This window comes from Orcinus orca, chromosome 3 (genome assembly GCF_937001465.1).
Source record: "Orcinus orca chromosome 3, mOrcOrc1.1, whole genome shotgun sequence".
Classification (NCBI taxonomy): Eukaryota; Metazoa; Chordata; class Mammalia; order Artiodactyla; family Delphinidae; genus Orcinus; species Orcinus orca.
Window position 1 is genome coordinate 38,386,040 of NC_064561.1, and position 22,527 is coordinate 38,408,566.

A 22,527-nucleotide genomic window follows, 5' to 3' on the forward strand; every position below is an offset into this window, starting at 1 on the left:
TTTTATTTTTTTTGGTATGCAGGCCTCTCACCGCTGTGGCCTCTCCCGTTGCGGAGCACAGGCTCTGGACGCACAGGCCCAGTGGCCATGGCTCACGGGCCCAGCCCCTCTGTGGCATGTGGGATCCTCCTGGACCGGGGCATGAACCCGTGTCCCCTGCATCGGCAGGCGGACTCTCAACCACTGTGCCACCAGGGAAGCCCTCTCCCTCTTCTTATAAGGGTACTGATCCCATCATGGAGGCCCTACCCTCATGACCTCAGCTAAACTAATTACCTCCCAAAGGCCCCACCTCCTAACACCATCACATGGAAGGTTAGGGCTTCAACCTGCATCCTTTCTCCCTTGAATTCCCAAAGCCCTTTATTTACATGCCTCCAATGGCACTGACGATGTCTGTGTCCCTTCAGAATTCTCGTTTGGAGGGAATGTCCAATCTCCTCTTCCAGACTGAAATGTTCATGAGTGCAAAGGCTGCGTTTTATTTGCCTTTGTTTCTTTGGCTCCCAGATCAACAATCATTTGTAGACTAAATGAAAGAACAAACGGAGCGTGACATACAGGTGTAAGTGGTTGCCGGATTTCAGGTGGTGTTTGGCGGAGACACAAACATGCTTTCAGCAGAAGCAGCTGGCACTATATGTGAGGGCAGTCACCAGGTTTTAGCACTTTCCTCTGCTCCCGAGCAGTTCTGGAAGCTTCTTATATAGATGCTGCTTTTCTGAATGAGGCCATCAGCAAGGGCCAATGCTGTTTATCTTACTAATCACTATGACGTTGTCTCCAAAAAGTAGCTTGTCTATGGGGATTGTGCATTGAGGAGAGAACAAAAGCGGCATCATAGATCGGCAGAGCTTAGGGGTGTCTTTGGCTCAATGCTTCTGATTGTCAGATGGTAGACAGAAGCCTAAAGAGGGTGGAGACTTAGGAGCTGGGCTATGACCAGATACCTGGCCTTTAGACTCCCATCTCCACCCAGGTGGTGTATGAAAGCACTAACAACGGAACCACAGTGGGTGTTGGGTAGGCAGGGCCCAGCTGACATTCTTCAGATGCCACTTCCTACAGGAAGCCTTCCCTGACCAGAACTGCCCCCTGCCCCAGCTCGCATCATCAAGTTAGAGGTAGGAGCCCCTGCCATGAGCTCCCCTAGCACTCTGTTCTCCTACTATGATAGCACTCCCACACTCATGATGAGGTAACATACACTCGTTCATTCAAAAATATTCGAACACTTAACCAGGTGGCAAGCACTACTTTAGATGCTGAGGATACAATGCTGAACAAAACAGAAAAAAAATCCCCACCCTCATGGAACTTGTATTTCTAGTGTGCATGGGGAGGCAGACAAAAAAACATAAAAACAGATAAAATATAAAGCATGCTAGGCAGCAATAAGTGCTATGGAGAAAATAAAAGTGGGAAAGGGCTATAGGAGGGTCTAGATGATGTGGGCAGTGAGGAGGTCAGTTTTAAATAGGACAGTCAGAGGAATCAGATGACCCCTGAGAGGTGACCCTTGAACAAAGATGCAAAGGAGGTGAGGGAGGAAGCCGTGTGGAGAGAAGGAGAGCTAGGTAGAGGGGCCAGCAAGTGCAAAGGCCCTGAGTGGGAAGCCAGGCTCCCCAGTTTGAGGAACAGCAGAGGCCAGCGTGGCTGGAGCAGAGCAGGGAAGGAGAGGGCTGAGAGGTTAGAGCAGGAATGGGAGCAGATTGAACATCTGTCCCCTCCCCACCTCCCAACACCCACACTTCAGCGAACTAACTCATACACTGAGGCTCTGACTGTAGCCAAGCCAGCCAGTCCCATTGACTAATGGAAAGCCAGCTTAGTCCCATCGATTAAGGGAAAGGTTTTCCAGGGGAAGCCAAAGAAAAACATGGCCAATGCTTCGTTCTTAAGTTTCAGAAGGCAGGTCCAGGTGTAATGTGGGAAGGCTGTGGAAGGACGCAGTTTCTTCTAAGTTGACCCAGCCATGCCTTTGTATCCTGACTCTCACCCTTAGCCAGACTAAATAAAGATTCCATGGACTAGGGGGGTAAGGTGAAGACCGTACTGAAGGAATCTGCTGAGAGGAGGTGGGATAGCTAGAGGCTGCCATGTCTGTTTCCAGGGCTGGGTGGAAGTCAACCCCTAATTTGAGCTGAGGAGTAGTTGCTGTTCTACTTTTTGGCATCTGGTGAGGACCTCTTGGTGACAGCAGGCAGGAGGAGGCCTGTTCTTCATCTGGAGGAGTGATGCTCAGTACTTTGCCTAGGTCCCATGCAGCCCACTCCCAAGATCCCAGGGCACTTCTCCATCACCTCCATGCCCCAAATGGAAGATGGAGCCTGACACTTGGGGTCTTACCAAGTGAGGGTGGTGGTAGACGCCCAACTCCTGTCACACACTCAAATTCCCTGGTGACCTGCCCACCTCTCATCCAGGCTGGGCTCCCTGAGGGCTAGCATGTCTTGTGTGTATATTTCTCTCTGGATTTGGCTACTTCTGTATATCAAGGGAGTAAAATCTGTTGAAAAGTTTATGGGTTCCATATGTCTGTTGGGAGATTTGGGGGGCATGAATTGTAGGTGACATTTGGGCTGTTATGCTTACTTTTCTTTGGTTTTCACCAGATTCTTAAAGGAGCTTCTGGTTTAAGAAAGTTGAGAACTGCGGGCAAGGAGGATATGTAAGGTAGCCCACAGGTAATAAAAACAATGCCCAGTCTGGGCCAAGCTCTTTCATATGTTGTCTCATCCCAACCTTGTGAGGTCAGTGCTAACCACGTCCCCTATTTCCACACAGGGCAATCAGCCTCAGGCCTAAATAGCTGGTTCAGACAGTGGAGCTGGGCCTTGAACCCAGGTACATGCTCAGAGCAGCCCTGTGTCCCCTCCTCCCACTACTTCGTCACGGGATGCACTATCCCTAAGACATCCAGACTTCTCTCACACACCTATTCTGGCTTTGTCACTCTAGAATGTTCTATAACATTATCTGATTAAATTTCACTTTTCGTTTTAGTTTGGGCTGATCATCACCTTGAGTGATATGTTTTTTCATGCTGTAAGACATAAAATTCTTTTACTCTGTCATAAACTTGTGTCTTTCTTCTTCAAGGTGGACCCTGAGTCCTAAAACCCTGATATCTGATGAATAGTACCAAATTTGTTTTGTCTTTTTACTCAGATTTTTTAAACTTCATATATCAAAGTAATGAATTAAATAACTAATACCTCTGCAAATAGCTACCACTTATTGGATGTTCTCCAGGTGACTGGCATGGTGTCATTTTTACCCTCATGATCTCATTTGATCCTCCTAATGCCCCTATGAAGTAAGTACTATTATTATCCCTATTTTACAGTTAAGGAAACTGAGGTTTAGAACCCATGGCAGGAGTGGGATTTGAGCCCAGAGCTGCAGGATTAACTACTACCCTTGCCAAGCCACTTCCTTCTTTACTTCGGTTGGTGTAAAGATGTATCCCTGTGCATGCCTCAGGGGTGACAAAAGACCCAGCAGTATTTGGGTAGTTAGAGATGATAAAGTAGGCTGCTTTGTGGCCAGTTGTGAGGTCAGAGCAGAGAGGACATGTTCACTCCAAGGGCTCCTGAGGAACTCGAGGCCTTCCTTGGGGTAGATAGACCACAGTGAGGCAGCCTGGAGAGGTCAGCATAATGCAGGCCCTGGCTGGGGGCACAAATGGAACCTAGCCCTCTACAGGGATGTGAGCCACTGCTTGGCCAACCTTCCTTCTGGAAAGAGGTAGGAGGCTGCCACTGCTTCTTTGTGCTGCCTGGGTGGCCTCCAAGGATCAGTAATGTGTGAGGTCATTGTAACTGAGCACCTCAGGAAATACCTTTGGTGACTGTGGCTTCAGATATCTTAAGTCCAAATTACAACTTGCATTTGCCCAGTGATTCACGGTTCAGTATTTATGCCACAGTGATCTCATCGAATCCTTTGTGCTTCCTGCTAGGCTGTGAAGGTCATGTCCATTTGATAGATGGAGAAACAGATGAGAAGAGGCAGGTAAATTGCCCAAGGTCACCCAGAGCCAAGACTTGAAGCCAGGTCCTACTGACTCCAAGTCCCATTCACCAGGGATTTTCAAACTTCACGCCGTGGAGCCCTCAGGTGCTTGGGGCAGGCGAGGGGAAGGGGCTGAAGACATGGAGGAGGAGGCCAAGGGGGCGAGGCTCTGTCCTCTTTTCCTCACTTCACTGCAGACTGCACTTGTATCAGGATTCTGTGTCAGACTTGTTTGAAAGACTTGTGTTGCTAAGCAAATGTTTCCAGAGGACTATCCCAAACTGTTCCTTCTTCTCTGGGAATTGGGTGCAGGCTCTTCCTTTCCTAGGACTCCCTTTTCTCTACAGCAGCAAGAAGAAACCTACTCTCTGTTGGAGGATATACTCAACCCCAAGATGGCAGCACAAGAGAGGAGAAAATGTACTTCACAGGGATGTAGCAGATCCAGGTCTTAGTCCTAGGTTAGTGTGACTTGGCAAGTTATTTACCTCAGTCTCTCCATCTGTAAAGATGAGGGGATTGGCCTAGATAATTCTGAACATTGTTTTTTTCAAATAACTAGTTAATCTGGGGTATCATGCTTAGTTCATAGGATCTTAAACAGAGGTGAGTCACTTGAAATTGTATGAAAATGTAATTTTTTTGTATGTGCATTTTTTTTATCTGGAAGGTATATCTATAGCTTTCATTAGAGTCTCAAAGGGGTCTGTGATACAGAACATCTAGCTTCTCTGGATTTTTTCTTTATTTTTCTTTTTTTGGCAGATATGCTGGGAAATCTTACTTCTCCTTGGGGAGGGGGCTCAAGTTGTAAGAATGGTGTGAGAAAGCTATTTGCAGAAAGGAAACAAGTGTAACATATAAAGATAAGCAGAGCTAAAAGATGGGAGCTAGATGAATGATAAGAGCCAGTGAGCAAGCTAACAATACTGTTTAAGCCCCTGGATCCAGCCATGCCTGATACCCCTACACTTTTCAGCTAAATGAATGACTGCCCCTCCCCCATTAAGGGATTTTCTATGTCAATCGCCTATAGAATAAATGACTGATGTGCTAATATTACTGGGAGAAGCTGTCACCATTTGAAAAATTAATGAATCTCAACTTAGAAAAAGCAAAGCAGGAAGAGAAAGGGACTGGGGTGGGGGTTTTCCTCTTAGGTTCTTTTTTTTAATTTCAGGGAAGAAAAATGCTCCCTGTTTTGTTCCCTATCCATTATTCTTTTAGCAAACTGGTGGCTTTTGGAGGCAGAAAAGACCTTAGAATCAATCTTTTTTTCTTTTGCGGTACGCGGGCCTCTCACTGCTGTGGCCTCTCCCGTTGCGGAGCACAGGCTCCGGACGCGCAGGCTCAGCGGCCACGGCTCACGGGCCCAGCCGCTCCGCGGCACGTGGGATCTTCCCGGACCGGGGCACGAACCCGTGTCTCCTGCATCGGCAGGCAGACCCCCAACCACTGCGCCACCAGGGAAGCCCCTTAGAATCAATCTTGTCATTACATAGATGGGAAACCAAGATCCCGAAGAGATGTGACCTTCTCAAGGTCACAGAGTAAATGGGTAGCAGCGCTGAGACTAGAACGGAAGTTACCTTCTTCAAGGTATGCTCCTCTTCTCTGCGTGACTTTCCTCAGTGCTTCTTTCCCAGGCAGGCTGGCCAGTTAGCCGAGCTTAGGAGGGTTCCTGTGCCCATAGGTGTTGCATTGACATATGGATCCTTATCTTGTCCAGAAAATTCTGCAGTCTGGCTCTCTTTTTCAGGTTCCATGGGCACAGGCAAATAATGCAGTGTTTGGTCAGAAGATGCTGGAGGAGGTAAGGGACCAGTCCCCTCACAGGTGACAGGTCCACCTAGGGTGCTGGCCTGGTAGCTCCAACTAGGATCGGGGTCCTGGGGATCAGGGCCAGGCCAGACATTGCCCTATGTTGCCCACAGCAGGAAGATTTGGATATGGGAACGGTCAAAAGCAGGCAGGAAGGATTTATGGGACAAGTCCAGGGCGTCACTTTCGGCCACAGGGTCAGATTTGTTTAGCCCTGAAGGGCAGGAATGGCAAAGGCAGAAACGGGGTCAAGGGGGGGCCGGCACAACCACTGCCCACAGGGCCGGCGGGAGAGACAGGGGCACACCTTAATGTGAACGAAAAGGCAACTCAAGATCTGCCTGCCACCCCGGTCACAAACTACTCAAAGCCGCACAGAAGAAATGACCTTTAATGTCCGACTTTGCTTCCAACCCCGCCAGAGTGCCACCGTTCAGTGAAGTACAGGAGGGGCTTGCGAGGTACGAAGTCACGAGACAAACAATGCCCTGGGTGCCTCCTGGGCACCCACTCGCTCTGCCCCCGCGCGGGCGGCCACACACACGCACACACGCAGACCACACGTACACCGCACAGACACACGCACGTGCACCCACGGTTAAATACATGTACAGAGGGACTCGTTTAGATATATACACAGAGAGAGAGACGGAAATCCCGGCTGGCGTCGGGTCTCCCAGGCTCTCAGCATGCTCGGCCCAGCTCTCCGCGCTGTACCTGGCACCCATGCCCCTGCCAGAAAAGCAGCTGCCCCTCTCCCCGCCCCCCTCCCTCCGCTTCCCCGTGGGGCCCGTGTCTACCGGGCGCCGACGCTCCCCTCCCCCCCTCCGCCCGCCCGCCCCCCACGATGATTGGCTCCCCAGGGAAAGGAAGCGGTGCGCGGGGCCCTAAAACTGCCCGGGCGCCAGAGGCATGTTGCTTTTGAAGCCGGGCTGCCCGTTGGCCACGTCGGCTGCGGCCTCGTGGCCCCCGTGGCTGGCGTCTCCGTCGGTCCCGGGGCTCTCGTGCTCCGCCAGCAGCTTGAAGGTGAAGAGCGGGCTCGAGTCGTGGCGGCCGCGGCGGCCCGGGGGCTCGGGCGCGGGCAGGCTCAGGAGGGCGCCAGGCGCCTTCCACTCCGGGAAGGCGCACAGCTCGACGGGCGGCGGCGCGCCGCGGCCCAGGTAGCCGGGGCTCGGCGAGGTCGAGGGTAGGGTCCGCTGGCTGCCGCTCAGGCAGCTGCCGCTGTCATCCAGCGAGTCCTTGCGCGACTGCGACCGCTCCAGCGAGCCGCCGCGCGTCCACGGCCGGTAGGTGTAAGCGCAGCCGCCCAAGAGGCGGCGACGGCGGCGGCGGCGGCCGCCGCGGCACTGGCACCCGAGGATGCGCATGAAGGCGCGCTTGAACTCCTTGCTGGAGCACGGGTAGATGATGGGGTTGAGGCAGCTGTTGAAGTAGCCCAGCCAGAACACCACCTTGAACACGGCGTCGGGGGGCTTCAGGGTGGAGAACAGGGAGCCTGCAGGGGGAAGGGGTGGGGTGGGTATGGGCAGAAAGACAGACAGCAGTTGGTGAGTAGTCAGACCCCTCTCTTCGATGTGATCGGCCCAAACATTGTCAACCTGTGGCATTCCTGCCTCCAGGCCTTTGCCCAGGCCAGTTCCTCTACCTGGAATACTGCCCTTTATATCTCAAAATAAATGACTCCTACATTCTTTTTTCAGGCCAATCTCCATCACTTAACCTTTGCCCATAAAATCTTTTCTGATCTAGCTAAAACAGCATTCAAACTCCCGTATCTCTAGATTTCCTAGGGCAGTGCTTACCACTTTCTACTCAAATGATAATAATAATCACCCACAATGGTACAGCTCTTGGGTCTGAGGCACTGTACTGGCGCTTTACCTGTATTATTTTATCCTTCACAAAATGCCATGAAGTATTTCCATGGCAAATATGAGATGTATTAAAGACCTAAAGGTGAAAGGTAAACCTTTATAAGGTAAAAGAAGACAAGGTAAAGGATGATCTTATTGATGGAGAGGTGAAGAAAAACAGCTTAACACTTCAAAAAGATAAACTATGGGGCAAGAATGGGAGAAGATTATTTACAATGTCGAAGACAGTCAAGGGATTGGTATTTAGAATATATAAGGACTCCTGAAAGTCAACAAGAAAAAGACAGCATTCCTAGTAGATAGTGGGCAAAGAAAAGGAACAGGCAATTTACAAAATAGGAAACCCGAGGTCTAATGAGCATATGCCAAGATGCTCAAACTATTAGGCAGTCAAATAAAGTGAAAACCACAGAGTGACAGAACATCTGTTAGGTTGGCAAAAATTAGAAAACTCGATAGTGCCAAGTACAGACAAGGGTGTGGAGAAATGGGAAGTCTCCTGCTGGTGGAGGCAGAGGCTGTGAAGACCTTCTGATCCCATTAGGAATATAGATACCTCCTGACCCAGCAATTCTGCTCCAGGGCAGAGCTCTCAAAGAATATTCACACGGGTCCATCGGGGGCCATGTACGACTATGCTCAGGGTGGTGTTTATGGTGACAGAGAGTTGGAAAACACCTGGGTGCCCCTCACTGGGAATTATGGAAAGGTAGAGTGGAGTACATGCATAGCACAGCAATTATGCAGTACTTAGAAGTCCTGGATGACATGTCCAAAAAGCAATATGGAAAGATCTTAAATACATTGTTCTTTGTGAAAAAAGTAGGAAACAATGAGATTCGTAGCATAATATCTTTTGTTATAAGATACAACCAACCACACACATTTTCAAAAACATTTTCAAGTTAAAAAATATTATACATATCAAATACAAAATGGGTGCCTAAGGGTGAGGCAGAGGGAAAGGGGAATAAGGGATGGGAATAAAAGGAAATAAATCAATAAAGTAAGAGAGAATCCTGGCTTAGATCGATGACAATGAGGTGCTATGAATTGGGAAACATGATTAACGCATCCCTGTGAATTTGAGGTCCCAAAGCATTTAATGGCAATATTAAGTTAAAAACAATTCCATTTTAAATGCGAGGCAGTTGAGACTTGGAGAGGTTAGATGACTTGCCCCAGGCCACGCAGCATGTTTGTAATATAGCTGGGATTTAAACTCAATTCTGTTTGAATATGAAACGTGATTTTTTGTTTTTCTGTTTTTAATGCTATTAATCATACCCTCTGTGGAAAAATGAGAAACTATTAAAAAGCAAAAAGGAAAGAAAAAATATTTTAAAAGCACACATACCCATAATGCAGAGACATCACATTTTGGTACGTAAACTTTCAGATTTTTTTCCTGTTGTATATATGTATGTAAATGCTTTAAAAAATGCAAATATACTTTACAGAACATTTCGTAACTTCAAACCATGTCCCTAAGCCAGCCACTCCACCTGCAGTACAGTGACTTTTGTATTCCTGTCTTATCTCCTCTGTTACACTGTGAGCTTCCTGAGGGCCTGGTCTTTGGGATCACCTTTGAATCCATTTGTTAAAGGAAGAACATCCGAATGGGAGAAATCTTAGCAAATCATGAAGTCCAACCGCCTCGCTTGGCAGATGGAGACACCGAGACCCAGAAAGTGGCTGAAGATCCCACAGTTGTGGCATAGATGCCACAAGAATCCCTATTTTGTATTGCCCTTGAGTTTCCCCCCTGTAGCACTTGCCCTTCTTGATTATTTGAGCTTCGGCTTGTTGTTACAGGGAGCCTCCAACTTCTCTGCTTGGCAAGGCAGGGGTGGTGGCTGGGGGGAGATGGCCAGAGTTCCTGGTGCGGGGTTAAACCAAAGAGGGGTTAACTTGGAAAGAAGGTTATCCATAATCCAGGTAAGTGCTAACTGTACATATAAGTATGCTGACTCTTCTCAACTGTGGGTTAGCTCTAGGTGGGAGCCAATGAGGGCGCCACCTCGTGGTCCGATTTGTGACAAGGCTTGCACCATTAGGTTTTTGTCCCACTGTCCCAGATTCTCCTTTGGAATAAGACACTGGACAGAAGGCCCCAGTGGAAATGCAAATATGACGTGTGAACACCTAGTACCCATGATGGGGTGAGTTGTTTCTGCCCAGGGGGATGGTCTTGTTTCTGTCACTGAGTCTAAAGGGCATAGTTAAACTGGTCTTGACAAAAATGGGAAACTGGAGAATAAATTTGGGGAAGTGGAGAGAGGGAGGTAACACTTGGAAACCTTGTGAATTGCCCTGGACGGTAAATGCTGGTGAGCGTGTGCACAGGTAGGCACACCACCCACGAGGACATGTTAAGGCCTGGGATAGAGGCTGGGGAGGCACAGACAGCTGTGGCAAAGGTGGGCAGGATCCAGAGCAGGAAAGCATACTTGCTGAAGACAAACTTGTAACTCTGCTTGCCAATCCTGTTGAAGATGTTAGTAAAATGGTCAATAAATGGCTTAACAGGTGTGTATCCTGAGGGACCAGCTTTTAAAGGATACACAAATAACAATAGTGCTAATAGCTAATATCAGAACCGTCAGTCACATTGTGTGTGCTCTTGTACACATCTTACACTAAATCCTTTACATCATTTGCCCATTTAATGATCACAGTAATCCCTAGATGAAGGGACTATAGTTGGTCCTATTTTTTTTTAAAATATTGACATATGTCGTGAATTTTTAAATTTATTTATTTATGGCTGTGTTGGGTCTTCGTTTCTGTGCGAGGGCTTTCTCTAGTTGCGGCAAGCGGGGGCCACTCTTCATCGCGGTGCACAGGCGTCTCACTATTGCAGCCTCTTGTTGCGGAGCACAGGCTCCAGACGCGCAGGCTCAGTAATTGTGGCTCACGGGCCCAGTTGCTCCGCGGCATGTGGGATCTTCCCAGACCAGGGCTCGAACCCGTGTCCCCTGCATCGGCAGGCAGATTCTCAACCACTGTCACCAGGGAAGCCCCCAGTTGGTCCTATTTTATGGATCAGGACACCAGCATATAAGAGTCATAGCTTTTTACATTTTTATACATTCATTCATTCATTTGTTCATTCATTCATTCCACAAATACGGAGCTCTGCTAAGTGCCAGGCATGAGGCCAACCTGTGGGGATACAGACAAACAGGGGGGTGGGCTCTGCCCTGTGGCAGTCCACAGGCTTGTGGGAAGGCTGATGCATTCACAGTTCATTGCCACAGAACACACATGGCTTTATGATAGGGGCATAAATATCATTCTGTACCCCTGTGCCACGTGGCATTTCTTTCTAGGTTCTTCTTCACCTCCATCACAACGGAAGCACCTTGTCAGGGATAAAGATAGTCTGGATCTTTGTCTTTATTTTCTTACAAAGCACTCTCCAAGGACCATGGGGCTGAGATGTGCTCAGCCAAAGGGAAGGGGGTGATGCTGACTTTTCTCATGGCATTTACTTACAGCCACGATTTGAGTTTGGGCTCCCCGAGTTACTTGTTCCTCTGAGAAGAAGGTCATTCTTTGCCTTCAGCCGCTTTAGGCAATGTGGCCTGGTGACTTGAGCTCAGAGTTTGGGATCACAGAGGCCTGGTTTTGCATCCTTTTGGTGTATTGGCTGTTTGACTTTTGAAAAGTTAATTGGCTCTCTCAGGCTAAATTTTCTTATCCATAAATTGGGGATAACATCTGCTTCATAGGGTTATTCTGAATACATGAAAATATCCATGTAAACATATGTGACACAGGGTCTGGCACCTTGAAAATTCATAAATGGTGGCCATTTTCCAAATATACTTTATATCCTGGCCCATTCATTGCCCTCTTCCAGGAACTCTGCTCTGATTAACCCTACCCGACTCAGACTGAATTCTTCATTCTGTACCCCACAGAACATATACAATCAGACCTTATTCTGTTATTTTATTGTTTGTCTGTTAATTAAGCCATCTCAGGGCTGGCTGAGTCCTTGTTTACCACCCAGACTGTAAATTCCTTCTGGGCAGAAACCATATCTTTATTTCTTTTCTTTTCCTTTCCAGATTTGTATGTTTTTATTACAAAAGTGGCACAATGGAGAATGAATAGGAGGAGCACAGAGAATTTTTAGGGGAGTGAAACTACTCGGTATGATGCTATATTGGTGGATATATGTCATTATACCTTTGTCAAAACCCATAAAATGTACAATACCAAGAGTGATCCCTAACGTAAACTGTGGACTTTCGGTGATTATATGTCAGTATGGGTTCATCACAGTACCTTCCTGTCAATTTGAATGTGAACCTAAAACTGCTCTAAAAAATAAAGTCTATTGGGCTTCCCTGGTGGCACAGTGGTTGAGAGTCCGCCTGCCGATGCAGGGGACACGGGTTTGTGCCCCGGTCCGGGAAGATCTCACATGCCGTGGAGCGGCTAGGCCCGTGAGCCATGGCTGCTGGGCCTGCACGTCCGGAGCCTGTGCTCTGCAACGGGAGAGGCCATAACAGTGAGAGGCTCGTGTACCGCAAAAAACTAAAAAAATAAAAATCAATAAAGTCTATTAAAAAAAACCCTCACTGACCCTTAAAAAACTAAAAATAGAGTTACCTTATGATCCAGCAATCCCACTCCTGGGCATATATCCAGAAAAGATGAAAACTATAATTCAAAAAGATACATGCACTCCAATGTTCATATCGGCACTATTTATAATAGCCAAGACATGGAAGCAACTAAGTGTCCATCAACAGATGAATGGATAAAGAAAATGTGTGTGTGTGTACACACACACACACACACACACACTGGAATATTACTCAGCCATAAAACAAAATGAATGCCATTTGCAGCAACATGGATGGACCTAGAGATTATCACACTAAGTAAGTCAGAAAGAGAAAGACAAATACCATGTGGTATCACTTATATGTGGAATCTAAAATGTGGCACAAATGAACTTATTTACAAAACAAAAACAGACTCACAGACATAGAAAACAAACTTATGGTTACCAAAGGGGAAGTGGGGGAGGGATAAATTGGGAGTAGGGGATTAACAGATGCATACCACCATATATAAAATAGATAAACATTAAGGATTTACTATATAGCACAGGAAAGTATATTCAATATCTTGTAATAAACTATAATGGAATAGAATTGAAAAAAAGAATATATATATATCCGAATCACTTTGTTGTACACCTGAAACACAATATTGTAAATCAACTATACTTCAACTAAAAAACCCCTCACTTACACCTGCTAAATTAAAAAATTACACATTACAAAAAATCTATATAATATAGAGTGAAAATCCTTTCTTCATTTAAGTGGACAGGACCAGAGTTAACAGTTTTGTTTTTATCCTTTCAGACGGATCTTTTTTAATGGGGTCATACACATACCTTTCCCCAAATTTCTTTCTTCACTTAGAATACATAAAAGATATTTCCCCATGTCACAGCATTACATTCTGTCCTCTGGATATATAGTAGTTCACTAAACTCTTTCCTGATGATAGTCAAGTAGGTGATTTCCAATTTTTGGCTATTACAAACTGCAGTAATGACAAGCTTCATGCTTTTTGCACGTTTGAGTGCTTCTGCAGGCTAACCTCCTTCACGAGCAATCACTGGGTCAATTCCACATTTAAGTCCCGACAGCTAGCCAAATTGCCTTCTGAACTGGTCGTACCAATTTACCCTCCTCCCATCGACTGTGTATGAATGTGATATTTTCCCTACACCTCCACAACTCTGGGTGTGGTCAGTTCTTAATCCTCATGTGTTTGGAAGCTGAATAATGACCTCACCTACCCTCTTGTTCCATTTGCATTCTACTTTGCTTCGTCCTCCTGCAGACCCCAGCATGACTCTCGCACCCTGAGCAAGCCCTCAGTGACTTCTGACAACGACTGCCCTTTTCTCGTTAGATTCCGATTCCTGGGACAGAATCCTCGTTCTCTCACCAGACACATGACCCTGGGCAAGTTTCATACTATACCTAAGCTTCAGTTTCCTCATCAGTAAAATGGAGCTAATAAGAATACCACCTTCCCTGGGTTGTTGTGAGGATTAAACATGGTAAAACATGTAAAGTTCTTACTAGCTTGTTGGGTACCAGGTTCCTGCCACCTCAATCAACTCTGCATTAATGCTTATTAACCAAATAATAATTATTCCCGTAAACCACTCATTGGGCTGGAAATCTAATTACAGGAAACCTGTTTGATAACTTGATGTATCATTTTGGGTAAGTTGCTTTCCCTTTCCGGGCCTCAGTTTCCCTCCTTTAAAAAAATGTATTTTTTTATTTTACTGAACTAGAGTTGACGGACAATATTATGTTAGTTTCAGGTGCACTACATAATAATTTGACATGGTTTCCCTCCTTTAGTTGAGTGGTTTGATCTGAGTCCTGTCCAGCCTTAACATTCAGAGTCTCCACGAGGCCAGAGCTAGAAGCCCTGCCCATCTCCAGACCCACCACAGAGGGGCAGTGCGGGTCAGGGACTGGACTGCCAGCTGCCTTGGATTCCACACATATGTTGGACCCTTCCCTCCTCCCTCACCTGCCAGCAGCACAGCAGCCACGTGGATTAGTGGCCCTGTTTGTTACACCAGCCTGCCCTGGGGGGGAGCCAAGAAGCCCTCGTTAATTAGGGAAGGTGCCGAGGCCCTTGGGGCGTGAAAGCGGATTGGTGACAGGGATCTTTTTCTCTGGGCACCCAAACAGACCTTTGGGGGCCAATGAAGCTGCCAGGAGAGGAAGCAAATACCAATGGGAAATGTGGGTTCCTGGAAGCCTGCTCTCTCTGCTGGAAGCCAGGGCTATGCCTGCTCTTTGCCAGGGCCACTAACTTGCAGTGCATGTCCCTGAGCCTGTCTCCACTTCTCTTACTCATGAAATGGTCCCACGCTCTTTGCCCTGTGTCTTAGCATCATGGCTTGGCAGGACTCCGAAACCTTCTTCCTTAACAGAAGGTCAGTCAGGGTGAGTAACTTGCTCAAGGTCACTCAGCTGGTGAATGGCAGAACGATGGCCAGAACCTGTTCAAATGTCCTTCAATTGATCCAACAGAGATTTATCGAGACAATGGAGTCCAGTGGTTAAGGACCTGTTCAGACATCACAGGCAGGTACAGCTGGGTTCAAGTGCTGACCCTGACTTCCCAGATGAGTGAACTTGGGGAAACTACTGGAGATCTGTTTCCCAGAAAGTGGGGATGGTGATAATTCTTTTCTGCATGGATGAGTTGAGCTTAGGCTTGGTAAGTGCCTGGCATGTTGAAAGCACGCAAAGCTGTACTCAAAGTACAGTTTGACTGCTTCAAACACAACTACTGTTACTATTGCCAACACTGCTATCACTGCCAGTACTACTGCCAAGAAGATGAGGAAGGTGGCAAACAGGATTAGATCTCCCGTGCAGACCAGGCCTCGGAACTCTCACCCTGCTGCTCTTTCCAATACAGGCCCAGGAATGGGACTCCAGGTAGTTCTGGAACTTGATGAAATTGTACGTGATGTTCATGCATTTTTCTGGGGGAGAATCCATAGCTGTCATCATGGGCTTGGGTCAGCAAACCTGAAAGGGTTAAGCCTCAAGTCTAGGCTAGACCCATCTCAAGTCTAGGGCTTCCTAAGCATCAGTCATTCTACCACCCGGACCACCCGTTACTTAATGCTTTTCTTTAAATCAACTCACTTTTGGTATCTAAGCTAAATTTTTTTTAAAAAAGGAAGATTTCTATCATCATTTAAAAACCTGCATCATTTGCTATAAACAGAATGCAATGGCAGAGAAAAATAAGATGAAAACTAAACAATATTAGTACCTCTGGATGCCTCCATACAGTAGTGGGTCTGAGCCTGCTCCCTTTTTCAGAAAGGGAGATTAGCTGGGGTTGAGGGGTGTTGAAGACTTGCTGGCCCTAAACTGAGAGGAATTCATTCCTCTTTGAGGACCCGAAGGATTGAAAGAGAAGTGAACAGGGAATATTTTCTCACTGGAGAACCCAGCCCCTGGCACACAGTAGTGCTAAATAAATATCTGTTCACCGACCGACCGATTGAATACGTGACTCAGAGTTTTTTGTGCCATCTCTAGCTGTCACTTCAAGCTATCTTGCACATCACTCAGATCTGTAGTCATTTTGAGTAGCATTATGGGTGCAGCCCTGGGAAACCACTTGCGGGAGGCCACATGGCTCCACTCGGTTGCCTCTTGCTAGCCTCTTACTGAGGTTTTTTAAACAGGTCAAATGAGACAACGCCTCTGAAAGGGCTTGGAGGGGTTGAAAGCTGCACACCTGGATGGGGTGAGCAGGAGGCAGAACTTGAGAGCGGAGGGATGAGGCAGCAAGCAGATGGTGCAGTGAGCCCAGTCACATCACTTGGACTTTGCATGCCTGAGGGCGACTTAGAGGCATGGTGAAGTGCAAGGATCAAAAGCTAAAGTGGGGACTTCCCTGGTGGCGCAGTGGTGAAGAATCTGCCTGTCAATGCAGGGGACACAGGATTGCGCCCTGGTCCCGGAAGATCCCACGTGCCGCGGAGCAACTGAGCCCGTGCGCCACCACTACTAAGCCTGAGCCCTAGAACCCACGAGCCACAACTACTGAAGCCCGTCCTCTGCAACGAGAAGCCACCGCAATGAGAAGCCCGCGCACCACAAGGAAGAGTAGCCCCCGCTCACCGCAACTAGAGAAAGCCCGCACACAGCAATGAAGACCCAACGCAGCCAAAAACAAATAAATAAAATAAATATATTTTTGAAAAAAAGCTAAAGCGGAGCAGGACCAGCACAAGGAGAGGGACTTCTTGGCTGGACCATGGTCCCAATGGGTCACCTTAAGGTGCTATTTAACAGATCTGAACAGTGAACCTCCCTCCACTCTTCAAAACCCCAAGGTTTGTTTGTGGAGTAGTAGCTACTATTTAACAAGCTCTTATCCTGTGTCAGCCACTGGCCAAATGCCTAAACATCTTTACGCCCATTACTCCTTCAACCTATCTGTTCCCAAGGCAGCCCAGCATGACTGCGCCTGGCACGGCTCTAGGGGGCGCCATTTCGCACTGCAGTCTATAGCGTTCCTGGTGACTGGGTCCAACCTGCCGCGCCCGCTGGAGGCCACAACTATTACACTTGGGGGAATGGAAGGCAAGTTGCTCCAGGTCACAGACCTAGTGGGGGATAGAGTTTGAATATGAATCCAGGAAGCCCTAACAGAAGCTGTCAATCACTTCCAATACAGTTCATGGGGAAACAAAATACACATGTTGGTGTGTATAAAGGACAGGAAAAATATACATGAAAGGAGACATCAACCATGTATATCTTTGGGTGGTGAAATTATGCATGAATTTTCCCTCTCTGGGCTTTTTGGTGTTTTCCAACATTTTCTCCATAAACACGAATTAGTTTTGTAATTGGGAAAAATCCAATGAATATTATTTGAAAAAATGAAAAATGAATCAAAAGATACTGTGTTTATGGGGTCCTAGTTATATGTCAGCCAACTATCTTATGTTCTATTTCATTTAATCCCCCTGACAGTTCTATGAGCAAAGTGGGATTATCCCTACTTTACAGATGAAGAAATGGACCTGCAGCTAGAAGGCAACACTTGTGCAAGGTCCTCCACAGGTAAGAGAGAGAGAGAGGTTGGAAATGAGATTTTTTGTTGTTAAGCCCAGCAGCCTCCTCTGTTAGTTCCTGATGTGCCTGTCGGTTCCCTGATGTGCCTTATCCTCTTACTATAGGGCTCTTTAATATTTCTTCATTAAATACCGGTTGAAGGAATGACCAGTGGGTGGGTTTGGAGACTGCAGCAAGGCATAGAGGGATGTAAAGCATCATTTATCTGGTCCCCCCAGGGCTGGGTGGTTTGTAACATCCCTCTGAGCTCTGACATTCTGGGTCTGTAGGATTATAAATTTGATTTGACTTATTTCACAGTCAGCATCACACAAGCAGACATCTCAAGGGAGCCAGTGGGTGGTGAAACCATTTCGATCAGCTTGTAAATAGAGTGGAGCTCCCTTTCAATGTGGCTGTTATTAGGAGCACTTGGCTACACCTTTAGCCAAGCCAAGTCTCCCCAGTGGAAACAGTCTGGTCCAAAAAAAATTCAAAAATTGAAAACACTAGTTGCTAATTCTTTCAGCACTGGCTTTGTGAAGGAAGTTTCCTTGGATTTGGAAATTCCCTTCGAGGTTTTTCCATTTTCATTTGCTGCTTAACCCTGGAATGAGATCACAAAATTGTCTAACAAATACAATATCCTTGGGGCCAAAGAGACACATGTTAAGGTTTACAGCAAATACTGAAAACAATAATAATCACCAGAGCTACCATTTATAATGAACTAGGAACCAGTTATTAGGTACTATGTTTATAAACATTCTCTCATACAATCCTTCCAGAACCTTGCTATTAATATATCTCATTTTACGGATGAGAAAACTGAGGTTTAAGACATTAATGAAGTCACATGTCTAGTAAGTGGTAGAGTTAGGATTAAAGTCTAACTCTGAAGTCTACTCACTGGTTCTTACTCATTGTTTAATAATAAGAAAAAGAAGCTACTATTCACTTCCTTAAGCACCAGGCAATTTCTCCCTCAACTGGGAACAATCTTTCTCTTCACCAAATTGTCATAGTATTTTATCTGAGGCTAAAATATGGCATTTATTACTTTCTATATTGAATTACAGTTGCTTAGGGCTATGCCACATCTCCTCAGATTAGACTGTGAGCTTCTAGAAAAAAGAGTTCATGTCTGATTCTTCTCTTTCTGCTCAGGGCCTAGCACAGTGCCTGACACAGGACAGGCACTCAGCCAACATGTGTTACAAGAATAATATTAGTAATAAAAATGACAAAACCAAAAATACGTTAGCCTCTGGCTACTCAAAGTGAGGTTCATGGGTAAACAGCATCAAAATCACCGGAGTGCTTGTTAGAAATGCAGAATCTCAGTGATCCAGTGAATCAGAAGCTGCTTTTTAACAAGATCCTGAGGTGAGAAGCATTGCCTTAGTCCACATTATAATTTTACTGTAAAAATTGTTTTCCTGGGTGTCTTGGGCTTCATGATGGGCAACGGCTGAGTTCAGAACCACCTCACCATGGGATTGACTTGCTTGTCCCAAACCCTCCAGTGGCTCCTGTAGGTTATAGGATAAAGTTCAAACTGCTTTGGCTGGAATTGAAGACCTGCTCAACTTGGCTGCAACGGACTGATTCTTCACAACACGAGTTGACCTTTCCGGCTCCTTTCCCTGTATCTACTCTGTCCACTGGTCTGAGATGCCCATTCCTTTCCCCTCCTCCTCTCCATCCCTTCCAGGCCTGGCTCGGATTCCTCCTTGTCATAACCACAGCCCATGATGCAGAGCTTCCTGTGAAGTGTGAAAGCAGAAGGAAGGAGTGAGCAGGCTGTGAAGACCTGCTCAGATCCAGGTAACCCGACACACCTTAGCTAATTTCACTCCCACAATAAGGCATGAGGGAGAACTGGGTTCTGTAATTCTCAATTTTCAATTTACAGATGAGGAAATAAAGTCTTCAAGTGTATGGAACTCACCCGATGTTACACAGCTATTAAATGGTAGAGCTGGTATACAAACCCAAATCTGCCTGGTCTCAAAGCTGGGCAGTTTTCACAACAGATGATACTGCCTCTCAACTCTTAGAATAGTTCTGGTTGGGGGAAGGCTAGAATTATTTACTTCTTATTTATAATGGTCTTTCTATATATTTTATATGGTCATTAAAACACAGAAGCCAAGAATTTTGTGGCACTCTACCTCGATGGTTCTTAACCTGAAAATGCTGGTTATGCAAATAATTTAGCATCATATAATTTCAGGGGCTCACAGACTCACTGAATCCCATCCATGGGTACCCAGGAGGTGCACAGTCACCAGATTACGAGTCTTCTGCTATTCTCTCCACAGAATTCTATCACAACAGCTGTTGAACTTATTTATTTAAGAGTCTGTCTCCCTTGTTTACAAGCTCCTCAAGGCCAGGGTCAACCTTACTTTTCCTGTTTCTCTAGCACCAAACACAGAGCTTGGGTTATAGTGAATGTGTAAAACTATTTGTTGAGCACATAACCTCCTCTTCATGTGCCTGGCTCAGTATCTGGTTCATAGTAGGTGCTAGGTAAATGGTTGTGGAGTGATTGTCTTGCTTATAATGTGCTTCCTTCCTCTTCTTTATATAAATGGTAACCACAGGCCAATGCCCAGTCAGTTTTCATCTTCTTCCTGAAATCCTTCCTGACTGCTCCAGGCTTCTTCTCCTATATTTCCCATCAAAACAAAGGCCATACCACATGGATTCATATGGAATGTCATTCTTAAGAGATGTGCCACTTGTCTCTCTAGGCAGCATCAAAGCTCTTTGAAGACGGAGTCTGTGTTCTGTACTTCTAGCACAGGACTGGGCATGGGGTCCGTGCCATCAGTTGCCTGCTGGTTACTTGATGGACCCATCATTCCAACTTCAAAGAGGGAAGCGACCTCTTGGCTTAGGCCCAGAGTTGGGAGCAGATGGGATGGAGGAGTTTCTGCAGCACTTAAGGGTCTATCTTTGATGCCAAACTGAGTGTGTTCCATGCTTTGACCTCAATGGCAATTTCCCCATAGAACCCTTTTAAAACTGAGTGTTGGGGGGAACATATGTGAAGGAAGCGATACAACTTTATGAAGGGGCATAAAAAGAAGACATGTATAAATGGAGAGACATAGCTTGCTTTAGTATAGAAAGTCTCCAAGAAAACTTCAGTTCTCCCCAAATTCATCTGGAAATTCAAGATAATCTCATTAAAATACCACCAGGTTTTTTTCGGGGGGGGGGGTGGTAGACAGGGGAACCTAAATGATCCCAAACTAAATATATGGAAGAATATAGATTATAGAAGAATAACCATGAAAAAATAGCCAGGTCAATTAAAATAAATAAAGAGGAATGGTGGGAGTGGTGTGGGAAGATGGGGAAACTTACCCATACGGAGAGTAAAACCTATCATAAAATCATATCATACCATAAAAGTAATTTAAAAGTACCAGGGCAGGAGGTGCAAGAAAATGCAGATAGATCAATGAAATTATACAGTTTATAAACAGAACCAAATATCCATGAGAATTTTATATGCCATTTCAATGCCTGTGGGGAAAAAACAGATTATTCTCTAAGTGGTGTTAGGACAAGAGTCTCTAGCTATTTAGAAACAAATGAAGCCAGATCTCTACTTTCTTACATTAAAATAAACCCAGATGGATCTAAGATTTTAAATATTAAAAGATTATTAAGATATAAGAAGATGGAAGTGAATTTTTTTATGATTTTGAAATAGGAAGGATCTTTTTAAGCATGACAGAAGTTCAGGATCCATAAAGAAAAGTATTGCTGCGTTTGCCTAGACAATTCTATAAGGTCATAAACTTTGAAAACAAACTTATCAGAATTGAGAGAAACATCTGTAAATTAAAGGACAGTAAAAGGAATATTTCTAATACACAAAACTCTCTTTCAAATCAAGAAGACAAAGCAACTCAATAGAAAACAAAGCAAATCATATGGATGAGGAAATAACAAGAATAAGTACAATGGACAGCCAGTGAATTAATGAAAACCTCATGAAATCATTTACAAAGCAAATAATGTGAATTAAAAAGCAGCAAAATATTTCAGGTCTATTAGTTTGGCAAAAGTATGAGAAAACAGACATTTGCATGCATTCTGTGTGGGGCTACAGATTTTGGGTGGAAAACTGGTGTTATCTGATACAATTGAAATGAGCACAACTTTAGCTTTTGATGTAAGTACTCAACATCCAGGAATTTATCCTACATAAGTACTCTTAAAAGGGAGCAAAGATAAAAGTACAGGAAACTGCAGTAATGTTCCCCCCAAATGGGAAATAACCTAATTCCAGCCATAGGGGATTATGAAATAAACCACGTAGCATCCACGCATTGAAAAACCATACATCTATTAAAATGGTAAGCTAGGTCTACATGGAATGAGGCCCATGCCAGAGTTAAGTAGAAAAAATCAAATTTCAGGAGAGAATGTCTAATATCTGATTTTTATAAAAAACATTTTTTGTGTGTGTGCGCGTGTGTGTGTGTTCATAGAAAAAAATCTGGGTGAATGTGAAAAAAACTGTTCATAATGGTTATCTCTGGAGGATGGCTGTATGGGAAGATTTTCACTTTTTATTTAAAATTCTTTTTGCAATGAACAATCATTGCTTTTGTAATGAGAGGGAAACAGGAAGAGAGGCAGGCAGGAAAATGAGAGAGAGAGAGAAAGAGACAGAGAGAGTGGTTGAGAATATAGGGGGAAAGACCCAGCCTAGGGCTAGAAGCTGGCCGACCTTTATTCAGGGTCAGCACAGTTCTGGGCCTCGTTTCCTCATGTATGAAACGAGGGGGTTGCATTAGCTACCGGGGCTCCCTGCTTCTTGGATTGTCAGCTGTGTTCACTCCATTGCAGAGGTGGAACAGATATGAGGGGAAAAGTTACAGATATACCTGTGGCCAGAGTGTCTTTGAGCCTATAACAAAAAGGCTGTGCAATACTGGATGCTGCCCTCAGAGGGAGCAGATGAGCCTGCTGCTTGGCTGAGAAGCTCGGTACCTTGGGATGAAAGGCTCCAGAGAGAACAGGGACAGTTACTGGCTTTGGGGAATCAGGTGGTAAAACGCTGAGATTGGACCACTTAAGCCATTAGGCACCATGCAACGCCTTTCATCCCTTCTCTCAGCAGCTGTCCA

General features: G+C 45.7%; 1 protein-coding gene across 25 annotated transcripts in view; it reads right to left on the minus strand.

The window, feature by feature from the left end:
• Positions 1-6,211: 6,211 nt before the first annotated feature.
• The window catches only part of ADRA1B (adrenoceptor alpha 1B), a 633,734-nt gene continuing 617,418 nt past the window's right edge, over positions 6,212-22,527 (minus strand). For all 25 annotated transcript variants that reach the window (XM_049708459.1, XM_049708460.1, XM_049708476.1 and 22 more), the window contains one exon: positions 6,212-7,333. In XM_049708459.1, the coding sequence (XP_049564416.1) occupies positions 6,726-7,333 (608 nt within the window). In that variant the 3' untranslated portion in view covers positions 6,212-6,725. The remainder of the gene's footprint in view (positions 7,334-22,527) is intronic.